Consider the following 18899-nt stretch of genomic DNA (forward strand, 5'->3'; position numbering starts at 1 on the left):
AAAAGTCCTTTGACTTCTTTGGGGGCTTTTGGTTAAAAAAGCCAAATTCATTTTCTTTTTTTAATTTTTTAATTTTATTTTAGAAAGAGTGTGTGTGAATGGGGAAGAGGGGTCCCAAAAGCCAAATTTAGAAGTGACATATGAAAGGAAAGAAAATTACGAATCCATTTTATGTTATGCTTATATTTACATAATAAAGTACTCTCTAGGTTACTTAGAAAAACAATATTTTTTGCATAGACAATTTAAATTAACTCTTAACATTAATATTTCCATTCTTGCACACTGTTGGTGGTACTTTTGGCAGATCTTAAGACATTTTACAAACTCGCCACACATCTCTTTCCACGTATTAAATGGTTATCATATCCATATTTACTTGCAAAGTTAGGGCTTAGTCTGCCAGATTATTTCTAAGTGGCTCTCAAAAAAGAAGAAGAAGAAGAAGAAGAAGAAGAAGAAGAAGAAAAGGGAAATTTGCCCAATACAATATTGTCCAACTATAGGACCTTTGTGTGAGATATAAATTTGGACCACTGTGTAAGTACAGTAATTGGAAATGTTTGTTGAGTAGTGTGAAGCTATTTGTGAAAACAAATTCCTTATAAAATCTTTTAAAGAGTATCCATGATTACAGTAATGTGCAAAATGTCACGAAAGAGACTTCTGCTTCCAGGTATGGGAAAGTGGGATGGTCTAGAATTGCCCTCTGTTATCATTAACAAATAGGAAACGAGACAAAATGTGGAAAACAACTGTTTTCAGATATTGGATAACATACAGCACAGGATTGAGGCATGAATGAGGTGAGTCTAACCATTACCTGGATTTTCTGCCTGGAGGCAATGCCTAGCCAGTGACAGTGGGGGTGGGAACTCAAATTGAGTCTAGCAGTCTCCTTGAGTTGAAGACAAAGATCAGTGTTCCAAGGTATCAAAGTAGCTAGAATCAAGCAGACTGGCTAAAAGGAGGGAGCTATACAGAGAAAAGCTCCAGAAGCCTGCTTAAGTTGAGCTACTGAGTCTTTGGCTGTTAATCAACCTGGACCGGTGCAGAAACCCGAGACTAGCCAGTAACAATTTCTGAGAAAAGAAACAAGTACCAGGGAGCTGTAAAACATGTAATTCTCAGAACTTCCTAAGGACCAGGGATGATCTGAGTACCCATTCTGTCAGTCAGAGTGAAGAGAACTCACTAAATATATGGGACATTCAGTAGACACCCCCAGAGACCTTGGAAGAGAAGCTAAATAAGCCTATGAAGAAATCTCACTCTAGACCAGTCCTAAACGAGCTTAAAAACAAACCTTGAGAGGATCAAACTAATCTACAATTGGCTGTCAAAACAAGTCCAGCATTCTTTTGGAGGAATATAAGGTCAAGTCATCCAGAATGGAGTATTTCCATTATCTTGAATCCAATAAAAAAAATTACCGAAACTACAAAGAAACAAGTGACGGTGACCTGTAACCAAAAGGAAAACTGCTTTACAAAAACAGATTAAAGTACAGGCAAGTTAAGTGATTGCCCCAAGCTCATAGCTGGTTACTGCCAGATCCAGGCTTTGAACACAGGCAAGAGTTATGGCTTACAGTTTAATCACTATACCAATCTGCATGTTGTATGACAGGACAAACAACATGTTTGTCCACAACCCTTCCTATTAGTAGAGGTTTGTTGATGACCAAAGAGGTGGCTTCAGGCATATGGCCAGTTTAATGGAGCCATTGCACTGAGCTGCAATTATTCTATTTGGGAATTCCGGATTTTTGGTTTAAATGCCTTAATAGATAGGACAGCCCTACATAATATTTCTCCACTAATTTAAGTACCATTCATTCAGTCAACATTTACTGTATTCCAGCATTGTTTTCTGTGTTTCAAATGACTACCAGCTTAAAAGCTTTTGATGTATGTATTTTTTAGACAAAAGTACTTTGCAGAGAAAAGTTACAATGACCTTTGTTTTCCTCATTTGTAGTTGGGTCTAATAATCTATGCCCTGCCTATTTTCCAGCGTGGTCAGATGGATTAAATGAGATAATGCTTGTGAAATAAGTTGGCGGCAATAAATCACTGTGTAATTCTACTGCATTGATAATAATCAACATAGTGTACATTTCTTTTGAACTTTTTTGCTCACTACAACGAGAAAAAAGTCAAATGCCAATCAAGTCACAGCGTGGTTGACTGACACAGGGCACATGAAATGTCAAGTCATAAGCTATATGCCATCAATGGAATGCTTATGGATGGAGACAAGATACTTTTGGAAACTTCTGATAACTGCTACGTTAAAGTAATCATTTAGGGATTTCTCATGAATAATAAACTTTATCTAGTTTATTTTTCTATATTGTATTCAATCCTACTTTACACATATATTGTAATATATTCTGTGTGTGTGTGTGTGTGTGTGTGTGTGTGTAAGCATGTAAAGGCTTACTTTACATGCTGTCTCCTAATATAATACTTCTTTCGTAATAAACTCCTATACCCTAGCAGAGTATTCAGGAAATCGTCATTTAGTTGAATCTGTGTTGTGGAGGTAAATGTTTAAGACTTTTTTCTGCAAGAGGTATAGGAACATACCTCCAGAATAATATAAATATCTCTAGAATAATATAAAGGAGAGGTATAACGCTGATTTCAGTGTTTTCTCATTTATTATATAAAAGAAAAAATTAATGCAGTTGATTTGTACACATTTAAATTCCATAAAACAAATCCATAGAAATTAGGATACTCTATGCATGCACTCTGCATTTTCTGTTAAATGTTTTTCTTCACAAAAATAACAACACATTTTTTTCTTTAAAGCCACTAAAGCAGAGGGAGAACAAAACATGCAGCACTGAACACATTTGCATAGTATATTTTACCCAGCATGCCTTGTAGAATGCTACACATTTACCTATATAAGAAAAATAAAAGGGGATAAATTATTAAAATAAATAACTAAAATTTAAGGAAAAGAAAACATTATTTGACAAAGGCAATTTTTTTTTCCACTTTGTAGCTGGAGATATAGCAATAGCTTGGGATATCAATAGCCCTCAGAGTAGTGGGGAAAATCTTTTTACATCAATTTGCCATGTTTAGTTTTAGTATTAATAAATTTATCTGTTTTTCCCTCCCGCCACCCCTTTAAAAAAACAACTAATGGTTTTAACTTATGTTTCAAAATAGTATTCAGTACAAAACAAATTGAAGGATCCCTAAGTACTTTTTTGTTGTTGTTGGGACATCTGTATTTATCGTTCTGACTTTAGGCTGTGAAAAACAGAAAACATTTCAAATATGTCCAAAATGCAGAGGAGCCCTATGAGCTCACTTGCCATACTTTTTGTAGTTGTTACTGAAGGAGCAGAAATAAGAACAGTAAATATAATGTGAGTCTTATCACAAAATAACATTTAATAAGTTTTATGCAAGGGAATAAAATAAAAGAAATTACATCCACAGGTTGCAAGGCTATGAAGTAAATTGCTGGAAAAGTATCAAGCAGCAAGTTAAAAAGATGGCAGATGAAATAAATCCGATAAAACTTAGAATGAAATCTATATATTTTTAAAAAATACAACTGCCAGATTTAACAGTGGATTTTGTTGTTAAGTTTGTGCTATAACAAATGTGCTTCTTTCTCCTCAATCTATTTTCATATTATTGGCAAAATATATATCTTTTATAATTTTGTACTGTACAATATATGGTTTGCTACATTATTTATTTTTCTACTGCTAATGCAGATTAGAAGTAATAACATAGATTTATTTTGGCAATAAAATGATTTCCTTTTAATAACGTCCCAGAAAATATCGTAAGGCATATGAAAAATAGTATGCAACAATATAGCATTAACAATCCTGCATCTTTAACACATCCCTATGCATACAGAAGTCACACTGACTTCAGTTAAAAGTGTGTGAAAATGGCATGCAAGTAGGGCAAGAGTGGCCCTTACATAAATATAGACATAGCCATTTGTTAAGAAATTTGAGTGTTCAGAACATAAGAACACTTATGAAGTATTGAAAAGCTAGAGGCCAGCCACTTTGGGTTCTCCCATAGTTCACATTTTAACTCCTTCTGATTTTCAAAGAGGATGCATTAGTGCACTCCCCACACCATTCTAAATTCATCGGTAACATCTTCTACCATGTTTCGGCAAACACTTTACATACATCACAAGAAACAAAGAAAGTTTCGTATGTAACCGTGACTCTCCAACAGTCTTGTTATTCACTCTTACTTAAATGCTTTTCATGGTACACGGAAGTTACAGCCCTTGTTCAAGAGTATCTGATGAGATATTTTCTAGTTTTCTTATATTGTCCCTCAATTACAGGAAGCATTTGGGATTAAACGATCCACAAGTAGATAAAGATAGTTGCTGTAAGAGGATGTATTTCACTGGAGAAAGTTCATTTTAATAAAAGAAGAAATCTTTAAAAAGTGATTTTTGAATGCTGTAACTCTCTGCCCATATGAACCAGTTTCACTATTTTGACTAACTTGACTCCTTAAGTCAACAACAAAAAAGTTATCCTTATTGTCTGCAGACAACTATCTTATTGACTGGTTTGATCATAATTATCATTGAAAAGAGGAGGCCTGTTCTTTGTCCTATAGACACAGTTTGAGTAAGTAACTTAGTAACAAAGTATTAAGAATATTTAAAGATATGAGGAACTAATAAAACAAATTTTATTACATAATCTGCTATGTTTTCATTCATACAGTCATCCAAAGATGAGTTTTATATAATTAAAAAGAAAACAATAGGCAACACTGTCATGAAACACAAAGACAGAAATATAAAAGAAATAAGGTACATTCCCATTAATTTAAAATATTTGTACGGAATTTGCTCCAATGACATGGGAGTCCAAGATAATGCATACGTTCACCTAGTAAATGGCTGTCCACGGGAGACATTAAGGATCAACAAAATTTGAATATTCAAACCAGCTGCACATAAATTTCAAGCCTCTGAATCTATCCTTGCAGGCTTAGAGCTAGATATTATAACAAATTGCACACAATGGCAATTCCCTTGCAGTTTGTTTTGCTCCCTATGATGACCGATATCTTAAATTAACCTGTGTGTGGGTAAACTGTGAACCAATTCAAAGAAAACTTCACTAACATGGAAGAAATGAAGGGTGACAAGAGTATTTGGGATACAGTTTAAAATTTAAAGGGAAAGTATATTTTAAGAATTTATGCATTTAGTTTTGCAGCTGGGTCAGCAGTTAAGAGTGACAAATTTGATCACTACTTATTGAAAAGTGTTTTTCTCTTTAAAGACAGATTGTCTTCTCTAGAGAAGAGGTAGTATAAATATTAATATACAGGGCAACTTCTATAGTGGCATTACATCATTTTTATTTTTTAGCAAATATCAAAGTAAAATTGTATAACTGAAAACATACACTAGCATGCAAATTAAAGTTGCCTAGAAACATTCTTAACTGACATCCTGGGTCTCAACAACATTTTATGATATGTTCATTCAGAGTTTAAATTTGCAAACCACCTTTTGGCATAATTTCCTTCTCTCCCTCCCTTTCACTGACCTAGCTTCCTAGTATGAATTTTAAGGCCCCCACACAAAAGACAAGTTCAAGTATGCAGGTATGAAAAGAGGTTAACATTCCAAAAATACATTTTGCAAACAACAACAATAATAATTAAAGTAATTAACAAATTACTCAAAGGGAACAAATAATTTTCTTAGAATTTGTTATATTAAAAAAATTTCATTTCCTTAAGGACTAAGTGCAATGACATATCATCACATAATTAAGACTCTCTTATTAGGAAAGACTATCAGTCTAAATTGTTAATTTCAATTTTCTTTCCAATAGAACTGTATAAAGAGAGAATAATCAGTCATTTATAAACATTTCCAAGTGTTGCTTTAAATATTGGCGTAAACAAGATAACATTGTTGATTATAATATTGGAGTTACATTATAGCCTTGAGAATTAACATCAGGATTGACAAATTGCGTTCCCTTTTTTCCAGAACTACATTTCCACATTGTCACAGGTGTCTACAATGTCACATGTTTGCAGACTGAAATTACAGAATATGTAACTTACATATTCTGATATTATATATACTGAAGTTACAGAATATGTGATTTATACTACAAGTTAAAATAGCCTCAAAACATTGTAAGACTTGTTCCTCCTGCTTATCATTTGCTCTTTTGAAATGAAGTCAGTTAAAAACAAAGTATTTGAGAAATATGTATTTTTCAAAGGTGCTTGATATGCTTGGCAAAAATAAAACTTTCATTTAGTATACATGTGTACTTAAGTATCATTTACACAGTAAACTCTACACTTAAAAAAAAGAAAATGCATATTTCTTTTTCATTTGGAGAAGATAAACCTATTAATTACAAAAGAAATGGAAAAGAATATGCTGAACCAAAGTAAAAATTTGAAGATATCCATCAAGAAAATATACATTATACCCTTTCCAAGATTGTTAGCTTTTGATTAAGAATGCAAAGCAAAACAGGTACAGACACTTGATGGTAAATGACAGGTTGGTTTTGTGCACAGATATTGAATGGGCCCCTCTCTTTATCAGCATGACATGGAAGACTTAGAAACAAGGCTTTGAGAGGCTGTTAAAAACAAGTGATTTTTAAAAGGTGAAAGAATATGGTAATCTTGCTGACTAGGAAATATATGTAAATGCTGTTGCAGCTACCTGCCATAAAATGTAAATATCTTAAAGTAGTTAAATGACCGGATTGCTAATGCTACTACAGAAAAAGCTGAACAGCTGTCTAGTCTAAATTTATCACCTTGATGCACTCTTTGCAATTAAATACTTTAATGCGCACAAACAAGAAACCAGCAGAGCATATAGAAAAATGTTTTGGCTAATGTTCTTTTTCTCATGCAATATGTGCTGTACATGTAATAAATATATTTTCATTTGCTGGAAAATGCTCTTCTGTGCTCTAACGAAGTATTCAGTAATGGCAGGTTATATGTTTATTAAAGTGCCTAATGGATACAGCTCTTTTAAATGTCTTAACTGAAAGTTCTGTAAGCTTCATTAGATGACAAAAGAACCTCACGAGCCAATCTTACATGGTAACTTTTAGAATTTACTGAGCTCATATTTTAAGTTGTATCAAATATGTGAAATAACCTACATAGTTATAGGCATCCTCATCACCAGCAAAACAGGTTCATAATGGAGTATGCACGGTGAACAGGAGGGGAGCGAATGTGGGAGGTCACCACGGGTATGAAGAGATATATAACTAATCAAGAATTTGGAACTTATTTTCATGATCAGGAAAATTATTAAACTGGTGCATGCTTTGAAAGCCTAAATATTGAAAAGCTTGGGAGGAAAATAAGGTAATAGAAATCAATGATTACTGTTTTCAAAATGCAGGCTTCATGACATGTACCAGTTAGAAAGGGATTTTTATGCCTGGTCCTCCGGGGGCTTTAGAAAAATGCATGCATTGTGGACTTTTAGAAACAAGAGGCTCTTCTGAAAGATATTTGTATACTGTATAAAAGGGTCAATTTTCAATAATTCCTTGGATCATAGTGAATCTAAGGCTTCCTTGATAATATAAGACAGAAGGTCACTAATTTTGTAATTACAACCACTGGAAAAATTGTGAAGACTTAATAGGTGAAGAGGAGTGTTCATTAGAAATAAGGCAGCTCAATCTCCAAATTCTTTATAATTCTTGTCAACAAAATTGCTATAATTTTAGTGAACAGATATACTTCAAATCCGTGAGTTTGCTTTATATTGCAAGGCTTTAAGTTCATCATTTTTGTTTTCACATTTTTCATTTCATCATTTTGTATAAACACAGTTTTCGATCTCAAAATTGAATGCTTCCATATAAAAGTTCTTAGCAAGATTATAAAGAATTTGGGGGAGGGCTAGAACATTCACAGATTGAAAGACAGAGACTGAATGAAGCAATGAAGCAATGGAAAGATATGCAACTGTGCTGGCAGGAAATAAGGGCCCCGTGTTTGTGGTTAGTTGGACAGATGAGTTCCCATCTGGAGATGTTTAGCTTCGCACTCAGGAGGCTCTGTGCCCATCCTTACTGTGTGACTTCAGATTCCTGCATGTTGTTGTGTATGTAGTTGTACTCAGATTGAGTAAAGGGGAGACAACACCCCTTTTTCCATTTCCCATGACCAGCTATGATTGGGCTTCTTTATGTTATTCTCTCTCACTGCTAAAGAAATTTTGAGGTGTTTTTTGTTCTTTTGTGGGTTTTTTTTTTTTTGCCAACTTCAAACAAGCTTAACAGTAGTGACTAAACAAAAAGCAAAACACTTTGAATACAACAGCTGTGCCAGGAAAGAAACAAAAATATTAAAATCTGAGGAGAGTGAATAATTTCTGCATTAATTGGAGACCTTTTTTTTTTTTTGGCACTGTCAATACTTTTGGTAAGTCTGAAAAGCCATTCCAGCAACATTAACATATATTAAAATGTTTATACATTCCGACTTTAAATGTAAATTTAGCTTCCATCAAATACATACCATACCTGGATTTTGCTTCTTTTGGAATTTTGATTTTCTTATTAATTAGGTTTTTGGTTGTTTTTTTTTTTCAGATTTTTAAATTGACTACAACATGCTCAAGTAGACTTTCTAGTCGATTCACCCAAATTCCAACAGGAATTGGATTATAAATTGGTTCCAACTGGAACTGGTCATTTGGAATTTCCAGCATGGGAAATTATTTTATATGTGCCTTGATAAGTACCCTAAATTACAAATCGATGTGTCTAAATCTAATGAAGAAAACAAAAGGTACTGTTATGTAAATGCCGAGCTTAAAAATATCTATATGACTGGGCATCTAATAACCATCTAGACTTAAGGGCATAATGTACTTTTTTTTTTTTTTTGCCCCTTACCTAGCATCAAATGACAGCGGCCCACAAGCACAGTTAACACTGTGCTGTACTTGCCAAGTTAAGATGATTGGTTTATCCTAGCAGTGCTATGGCAAATTGTCAACAGATGAATTTTTTGTTTGCTTCCGCAGACTCAAAGCCTATGTCGGGAGTCATGGCTATATCCCCCAGGCGATCCTCGGTTCCTATGGGGTTTGTAAGTGTCCTGGTATGAGTCAGGGTAATCTTCTTCCACAAGAGGGTAATGATCTCGGCTGTGCTGGGAACTGGAAGACAAGCGGTTCCTACTCTTCCGAGCCCTTTCATTGTGATAATTTTCATCAGAGGTCATTAGACTTCGTCTTTCAATTGGAGAGTTCTCCGTGGAGTGGTTGCTGTGCCTCATACGCTGACTCTATATAAATACCAGATAGTTCAGTGATTAAATCATGTCAGCCTCATTCATCTCATTCATATTTATATTTAAATATATGTACAACAGTAGGATATGTACAATAAAATTCTGAATATCAGGCTTCATAAGGCATTTTGATGCACAAATGGTCTGCTGAAATGATCTGGTCTATTTCATTTGGGACACAACATTGCAAAGACACTAAAATGCTGATAGTTTATGAATTTAACTACATGATGCTACATGACTATGCTGCCTATTAAAAGTAGAGAATTGGAAGTTAATTGCTGAATGGAACTTATTATATCTAGGAAGACTCAATAACTCCACTTCTACTGCAAAACTGAGGATTATTTTCCTATCGGGAAATAAGTTAAAGTTCAGAATAGCATCTGCTATTTTCTCTCTTGAACTGATAAAATCTTTCTTCTCCTAAAGTCACACATTTCACCTTTATCTAGCTGAATGTTCCTTGTACCCTAGAAAATATTTTCATGAAATTATGATTCGTGCTGCCCATAAAATAATGTGTTTGTTTCTTCATCATACATAAATATTAAGTCTCTCAGCAATATTCTTTCCAAAGGAGTGTACAATAATCATAAGGAGCTGGCTAACTGATATTTGCACTTCTTGCTTCCTCAACTGAAATGTCCTGCAAAAATTATCTTCAGATATAAACTAAATTCCTCTAATACCATTCAGTATCTTCAGACACTTACTTGATGGCTCAGAAAATGTTATTCAACATTTCTCTTTAAATCATGGGAAAACATGTATCATAGCTGTGCCTGTCTACTTAGGTAGGTCACCTCTGTTAAGAAACAGGATCCTGGGGCGCCTGGGTGGCTTAGTCAGTTAAGCGTCCGACTTTCGCTTAGGTCATGATCTCACGGTTCGTGGGTTTGAGCCCCGCGTCGGGCTCTGTGCTGACTGCCAGCTCAGAGCCTGGAGCCTGTTTCAGTCTGTGACTCCCTCTCTCTCTGACCCTCCCCTGTTGACGCTGTCTCTCTCTCTCTCTCTCCTAGAAATAAATAAAATATTAAAAAAAAAAAAAAAAAAAGAAACAGGATCCTGATGAAACCAAGGACCTAGATACATTTCCTCTAAGGGACACTCATCTTCATGTGGTGGGAAAATCATTCAATAGGCAGAGCCTGTGTCTTTCACCCCGGCCAGGAGGCTGACAATTGAATACCCTTGGTAACTAATAGAAAGAAGAGGCTCCTGAATAAAGGGCACATTAACTCAAGTGAAATGTCCACTCTAGGCAGATGTCTTAGAGTCTTAGAGTCCAGAGTGTTATATTCATAAATAAAGTACATTTCACTTCTCCTTACATTATAGAAGCATATTGCTTAATGCATCCATTTCTCACCCCACAGTATACAATTTAGATCCGACCCAAACTAGTCAGTGGATATGCCGGATCAGCACACGGGCAGTGAAACCAGGCAAGAAACAGTCCTGGCGCATACATATATATGTGCATTGCACTAGTACATTTCCCAGGTTCCTTTTCCAGCCTCAAAAACTATTCATTTATAGGGCAGTTTTCTGCTTATAAAGATGAAGTTTTGTAGGAGAGTAATACAGTTATAATACAGCATTTCAGAGAGGGCCCTTCCTCTCAGACTTAACTTTACATGGTCTATAATTATGATTATCATTATAACCCATTATTATAAAACTAGTCATGATACAAGAGAGCTCAAATGGCTAGATGTACCTCAGCCAGCTGTGGGTTGGGCTCCACTCCAGCAGCTTCTTGATAAATGATAAATAATAATTGATGTCAAAAGGCAAAATTCACTTTGTATCCTAATGCCTCGGGCTCCTCACATCTAGCCGAGTGCAGCACTAGAACAGCAGAAGAGCTGCATCTGTCCCCAGCTTCCCTAAAGGACACCTACCATAGCCACTGACCAAGATGGGTCCACACCCCCCCACCCCCCAAGAAAACTCAGGAATCTGTCACTCTTTCCAAACAGAGTGACTCTACTCATGTGCACATTCTGTGTTGAGGAAGATAGGGGACAGGCCCTATGGGGCACGATTAGTTAAGGGCAGTCAAAAGGTCCATCTGTCCCAAAATATCTTACTTAGCTTGCCATGGTACCTTACATTGCCACCAACGTATCATCTTTAAGAAGTGACCTGGAGAAGTAATGGACAGTTGTACTGAGTAGGTAAGAAGCGTCCTGGCAAGGTTTAGACACAGGAGGGATTAGTTTGTCTAAGCAAAAGGCATACATGTTAACTCAGAGCAAAGTTCTATGGACAGTGCCTCTCTGGGGAACTCTGCCTATGGTAGATCACAGAGAAGTTTGGATTTGTTTTTTAAGATAATGCCCACATCCGTTTCCCTCTTCAGATTAAGGATAATCCCAGTCTTCATCCCAATTAAGTTCTCTGCAGAATCTCCAGTGTAAGACTGTAAAAGCATGAGTGGAAAGTGGCAGTACCTGTAACCCGGAAATTGCCGTGGGATATGGTGAGAGTGCAGTTGAGCCCAAATTCCTTCCGAGCAGGGGGGTCATGGGGGTGCTACTGGTTGTGTGGGTAGCACGCCAGTATGCTTCGAGGTACTCTCCCAGATGTTCACATGCATCCTCCAGCTGATTTTCATCCAATATAACATCAAACATTTCCTGTAGGTGACAAGGCAAATCCATTTTGCTTATACTTCAGGTTCTAAGCAATGAAACCTAAAATTCCACTTAATGCAGATAATAGCATCACGAAAACATCTACTGGCCTATACCAGATTTGAGAGGCTACGCTGGCACTTTCTAGAGTTAAAGTCCAGTGAGGAGCTACACAGTTAACCAAGCGCAAATTTGGACATGGTCACAAAAACGGGAGTGCTCATTAAATATTTAGATCTTTCATTATTTAGAAGAAAAAGATGACGTGACTGTAATAGTGTTATAGCAAAAACATATTCATATTTATCCATATATTCCTATAGAACTCAATTATACTTATTTCAGAATATTAATGGCACTAAAAGAGGCGTTTTAAAAATATTTTGGGCAACGACCATATCATGGGAATAACCATTTCACCTCCCAAAATAACTATGTTGAAGGGAACAACCTTTATTAAGGTACTTTTCAGGGTGTTTGTGAACATGTTATCCGTCTCATGATAAAACAATATGGAAAGAAGATTCAGGATGAATACTAGAAACGCCCATTACAGTGGTTTCTGCTACCGAAAGATGATTGTGTGAAATGGTTAAAAAAGAATAAGGACCAGGAATATTTGATTGTGGGAGGGAAGGGGTGTCACACAAGAAGTATTTGGTATCCATGTTTCTGTCAGGAAGGACTTTGTCCAACATCTGGCCTGTAATCAGGAAGTGTTCTTCCACCCCAGGGGAGCAAAGTGGCACTTCAGTGCCCCTGCAGTGTGGCTGGGAACGCACACAGGATTTACCCCGGACGCAGATTCCCTGGTGAGACAGTCAGAAACCCATGGCACCTCATAAAGAGAAAAGCTGTTCCACAGCTAAGTGAAACCACACCCCCACGTTTCAGCTGCTGCATTCACACCTTCCGGCTCGCAAAATCTCCACCACTACCTGCCTGCTTTCACAAGCTCATCTGCCGAAGGCAGATAAGAGCCTTTCACTAATGAATCAAATACAGGGTTACTGCCATCAGCACTGATACGGCAGCTAGACTGTAGGCTCACGGAAATTGGACGACTATGAGGTGGTGGGAGGTCAGCCGACTCTCTCTCAACTGTGTGAGGCTTCCCTTAAGCAGAAGGCACCATGGAAACAATCTCCCAACATTTAGTATTGGGATGTTTTCATCACACTGATCTCTGTTGAATATTTGGACCCTAATTTGCAAAGCAGTTTGCAAGTCTTTGGTGCAGTGAGAAATGTGTAGCAACTAGGCAAAAAATAAGGTGACTTCAGTCCAAACTGACTGCTGTTTGAGAAGACTCAGCCAGTTCAACTCATGTAGAGATTTTCCTCCTTATTAGTAGATTTCAGGTGGGTTTTTTTTTTTTTTGTATATTTTATTTATTCATCAAATATTTACTCAGGACCTATATTGTGCTAGGTATTGTAAGTATACAGCAGCCAAGAAAACAGACATCATAGCTCTGCTTAAAGAAGTTCCCCTCTTCTAGTGGGAAAGCCACATATTAAATTCCTTAATACTCCAAGTCACACTGGGACTTTAATTTAGAACAATATAGAGACCGTTAATGTTCTGAGCTGCAGCTTCAAGTTCTGAATTTAGAAGGAGGCCCAGAGCCACATGTGAAAGCTGAATTTATAAGGGAGGGGAAATTATGAGTAAACCAAAGAATTCTAGCTGTAGAGGGAAGAGAATAAAACAGAGAAGAAGCAACAGAAGAAAGAGACTATGTGGCTCATGACAGAATGGAAAAACAGCTTATTCCTACCGTGTCAGTCAACATATATCCATATAATAAATCCCTGGTTCCAATAAAGTAACTCAAAGAAATTTCTGCCTCTTGCAATCAAAAGCCCCTTCCCCACATTAATGTAACCCATCAAATGTCAAATCTGAGAAGTATCCATACTGCTCTGATAGGAACTTGCATTCTCCGACAGCTTTGCAGCACTAACTTGAGTGGGACAAGAACAGGCTTACCCCAAAGAGTGTGCACAGACTCGGATGGAAGGCACGGGGAGAAGAAAGTTGAAACTGGGCAGCCCTGGAACAAAGGCCCACTCTGCCAGCCACTCCAGGCTAACACGGTTTTCTAAATCGTGTGTGTGTGGAGGCTGCTGTTTACGTAACTTCATTCATGTTAATTGAGTTACTTACATAGGTCTCATTCTATAATGTGCGTTCTCAACAAGGTGTGGTCTCAAAAACTCAACTGTTCCTTTCATCGAGTCCCAAGTTAAAGAAGCTCCAGGGACACCTTAACTGAGGGTCCTGACTGTCACAGTCAGGACAACAAAGGCCAGAGAGAGCAAAACCAGGTAAGCAGCCCCCACGAAAGGGTATTATTTGAATCAGGTTTATGTCCGCTTGGCTGTACCACAGGCTACACAGTCATGCTGCAGATACAATTAAGTATACACTTTATTACAAGTAATTTTAACAAAGTACTCCTCTTTGCCAGTGGACAAAATGTGTATCCATCAGCACGCTGCTGTTTGCTCAAGCCTCAGTCATTTCTAGGAAACGATGCTTTTGCACCTGCTAAACAGACAGCTATATGATGGAAGATGATTTGAAACTGCTTTTATGCTTTCAAAAGCACAGAGGAAAGCAAATTTCAGCTTCTGAATGAATACTGACATATGCAGCTTATTTTCAACTAAGAAGAATTTCACAGCCTGTATATCTGTGACAATTTTTCTTTTCAACCGTTGAGGAAATAACACAGCTGATTAGACCAGAGTGTTAGAAAGTGAGTATAAGGGCATAAAATTTTTAAAATATTATACATGAAATTCAAAGAGAAGCAGCCCCATGAATTATGCAAACCGGCTTTGCCAATTTTTCAAAAATGATAATGGCTCAAGTCTAATTAGTTCCTTACTGTGCAATATGTGAGGCCTCCAATGTGGGATATGGATTCAGAGAGTTATCTCATCAGCAGAAGAGGGTGTGGGTAATGGGACAGTAGTCACAGGCAGTGAAGAGGGACTCACACAATGATACCATGCCCTTGATGAGTGCCAGAGATAGGGTACCACCAAGCTTTTGAAGCTCTGCCATGGCAAATGCCTCTGATAAACTGTGATGGGATATTTTCTTTAGATGAAGTGGGCAAAAATAACGTGGCTGCTAAAGTAAATACACAGTGAGCACAGGAGTCAAAACAAACCATTGGAAAACCAGGCATAGTAGGTCCCTTTTCTGGATAAGCTCGTACAGGCACATGAAATATTAAAGCATTATCAAGAAGAAAAGTGAAAACCAGGCCTCCAGCTCACCCAGTTGCTCAGAGAATTAGACAACAGGGACTAGAGAAAGGAGGAAAATACCGATGCTGAATTGAATGGAAATGAAGAAGACCTGCAATATGTTTTTTTGTTTTTTTTTTTTAGTTAAGTACTTAACAATGATCTGTCTGGTTCTCCAATGATCTGTCTGGTTCTCCACCCACAAAGTTTCCTGAGAGGCACCTGAATTAGGGCAATCAACTATTTTCATGTGCCCAGGGCTGACTGTTTTTGGGTACTTGGGACTATCAGTGCCCAAATCTGGGAAATCCAGGGGGAACTGGAATAGTCGGTCTCCCTAGTTTGTACAGAACATAGAGCATTTTTCAGTTCCTACACTGAGAATTGGAGCAGGTTCCATTTACTTCTGGTACATTCTTTGGAGAGAGGAGATACAGAAACAGAGTCTTTCGGACTATGAAATTCATCCTTTCTAGCATAGACGGGAAAGTCTCATTAAACCTAACATGTAATTTGTAGACAGTTTCACCTAGCAAGTTTAGCAAGTCGCTAAGCATTTTCTATTAAAAAGTTTATAAAACTTAGAAATTAATTTTGCAATTTAATTTTAACTTTTTTTTTTTAAAGCTGGTGCATGACGTAATACTAGCTAGTGAGGAGATTAAATACCAACTCTCCCACGGTATATACATTGCTTTACATTTATTTGTTGTACATAGATAAAACCTTATGTGGGTTTTCTATTTCTAGGAGGAAAAAAATAATAGGGGTGAGTACACTTATCTTTCTTTGACTCTAGAATACAGAGATCCTGAATCTGCCACCATTAAAAAAAAAAAAACAGCTGGAAAATACTATTCAGTAAAATAAAGTGGCTGAATGATGCTAATTATAAAATAACTAGCCAATGTTTCTTTCATATCACAAGTGCATTGTTGATATTATTAAAGCTTTTGAAGTCCTGAGTACTGAACTCACTGGCCAACTAGTGATGGGAAACTGGACACTAAATTCAACAAATCTTGAAAGATTTAGGAGGTCTTATGGGGATAGGAAAGCCTACCAATATTGTGGGGCTCTAGCAGTTCATCTCAGGCATAGTTTCCAACTTTAATAAGCTGAACAGGAAAGATAATCAGAAATCTTGCCACTAATTTCAGGGGCAGGGGACATGAGGGCAAAGAATATCAGTGGCTTTGATCCTTTGTAGTTCCTGTCTTAACAATCGATGACGTTCATTAATGGACTCACACACATTTCCTCACCACCCCCTTCCATCCTGTCCATTCCTATCCTTCAAAGGTTATAGCCACATCTGCCAGTGTTATCGTCTGAGGAAGAAGCACCCAGTGTTTTTGTTAAGTTCAAACTAATCCAATGCTTTAACTCATAGCACTGGTGGGAGTGAACTATCCGTAACTCCATATATCCAAGTTGGGCGGCTAAAATCCCTACAAGAGAAGTCTCCTTTGGATTGAGAGAAACTAGATCCTCTGTGGCCTTGTTTCATGAAGGAAACATCTCAAATTGATTACTGTCTTTTTGAAAAGCAGTATTATGAATTAAACTGTGGGTGTCCAGAGGCTCTGTAATAATGAAAGCACCAATGGCAACAGTACTTTAAGTAGATGGATGAATCCACACGATTCTAAATAATTAACATAAAATGGCTGGAAGAGGGCAGTGGAAAATTACTACCATGATAGCAATATGATCAAGGATACGGGGCACCATTATTCACTTCAGAGTGCTTGTATTTAATAGAACAAATCTGAGTCTGTTCAGCAGTGGAAAATAAAGGTTGACAGAAGAGAATTCCTATCGTGACTGTAATGTTAGAGGTTTGCAGGACACCGTGGGGACATGAGCTCCCCTCTGGCAGAGAGAGCGATCAATGTCATTTTACACGCTCAAAAAAATTACTCAGCTCAAAGAGCCACAGGGTCATCTTATGGCAACACAAGCCAGCTTGTAACTAAGTAGGATTAAGGGATTACATTTCATTTATATATTCAATTGTCTGCCTGTCTGCTTTGCTCACCATGTATTATGTAGCTTTTAATACTACAGTACTGGGCCAATTTGAACTTTGGCCTTCTTAAAATGTACCATTTTCAATTTCTCTGAAAAGGACCAGGGTACCGATACCCAGTGAAAGCAAAATGAAGTCTAATCAGGTAGTGTATAGATGAATATTCCAACTATAAATTCAGGCCAGTAAGATTTTTTTTAAAAATGGGTCCTAGCTTCACTAGCCCACCTTTTGTCTGCATCCCACCTTTTCTTCTGTGAATCCAGGGCAGGCAGTGAAGCAAAGTCTTTCCTCTTCCAGAGTAGAACTGGGCTGTGGCAGATTCAAAATGGCCGCATATTTTTTGGTGCTCCCTGCACTGAGATGGAGGATTTATCTCCTATCTCCCTGAATCCGGGCAGCTTCTGTGACTCTTTTGCCTGGCAGAACACTGTAGAAGTGATGCTGTACTGTTACCTAAGGTCAATAGCTAAGCTTAAGAGATTGGAATGTGTGGCTTTTATAGCCCTGGGAGCTGCCATGTAAGAAGCCTGTCTCCCTGTGGGAGAGAGCCGATGGGGAGGCCCTGAGACTATGTGGAGAGAAAGAGGAGCTGGCTAAGCCCAGCCTTCCAGCCACCTCCCGGAAGGAACCATGCCAGCCACCAGCTGAGTGCCACCAAAGGCTCATTGTTTGAAGTCACTAAGTTTGAGGGAAGTTTATTGCACAGTCATGGATAAACAAAACATCCTAGAACAAGGGTGGCAACTTTGGTGCAACTTTGGTGGGGGTGGCTACAGGCCTGCCTCCTGCTTCCATAAACAAAGAGTGACTGGAACACGTGCATTCATTTACACGTTTTGTGTGGCTGCTTCCCTGCCACCAAAGCAGAGTTGGGTAGTTTTGTGAAGAAGACCATAGGGCCCACAAAACCGAAAATACTTACCTTCTGGCCTTTACTGAAAAAGTTTGCTCACCCCTCTCTTAAATGAAGCTTCATCAGGGTGCCCAGGTGGCTCAGTAGGTTGAGCATCGGACTCTTGATATCAGCCCAGGTCATGATCTCATGGCTTTGTGAGTTTGAGCCCTATGCTGGGTTCTGTGCTGACAGTGCAGACCCTGCTTGAGATTTTCTCTCTCTCTCTCTCACTATCTACCCCCCACCCCCAACTCAGACTACCTCTGTCTCTCTCAAAATAAGTATATAAACTTAAAAAAAAAAAAAAGAAGAAGAAGAAACTTCACCTGTGAAACCAAAGCTTCTCTTTCTAGGAGAATATATAATAACCAGTTTGTGGCCATTCACTATCTGATGCTGACTTTGGCCAAGGCTTATGTTCTTTGGAAAGCCAGTTCACCTCTCTCGGTCTCAGTTCCCTCCTTTAATAATGAGGAGGTTGGACTGGATCAATCCTCTAGAAGTATTCCGCGAAACACTAGATCTACAGGATGCTCTATGGAAAAATGGTTCCACACTCACAATTTAAGGGAAACACTGTATACTATCCTGATGGAGATATAGAATACTCATTAGTATATTAAGGCTTCTGCAGTAGAGAAATCAGTTCATCTTTGTTTACAGAAGTGTTGCCTCAAACATTTTTGCTATCAGAACTCTCTCTCCATAGCACCTGCTGACATC

The 18899-nt window shown here is 37.6% G+C and overlaps 1 protein-coding gene across 1 annotated transcript in view; it reads right to left on the reverse strand.

Moving 5' to 3' along the window:
- Positions 1–8937: 8937 nt before the first annotated feature.
- CACNB4 (calcium voltage-gated channel auxiliary subunit beta 4) overlaps positions 8938–18899 on the reverse strand; it is a 35561-nt gene continuing 25599 nt past the window's right edge. The window contains exons 7-8 of the mRNA XM_039223897.1: positions 11801–11986; positions 8938–9335 (exon numbers count right to left, since the gene is read on the reverse strand). Coding sequence (XP_039079828.1) covers positions 9075–9335; positions 11801–11986 — 447 coding nt within the window. The 3' untranslated portion in view covers positions 8938–9074. The remainder of the gene's footprint in view (positions 9336–11800; positions 11987–18899) is intronic.

This window comes from Hyaena hyaena, unplaced genomic scaffold (assembly GCF_003009895.1).
Source record: "Hyaena hyaena isolate Hyena2069 unplaced genomic scaffold, ASM300989v1 scaffold_1494, whole genome shotgun sequence".
Taxonomy (NCBI): Eukaryota; Metazoa; Chordata; class Mammalia; order Carnivora; family Hyaenidae; genus Hyaena; species Hyaena hyaena.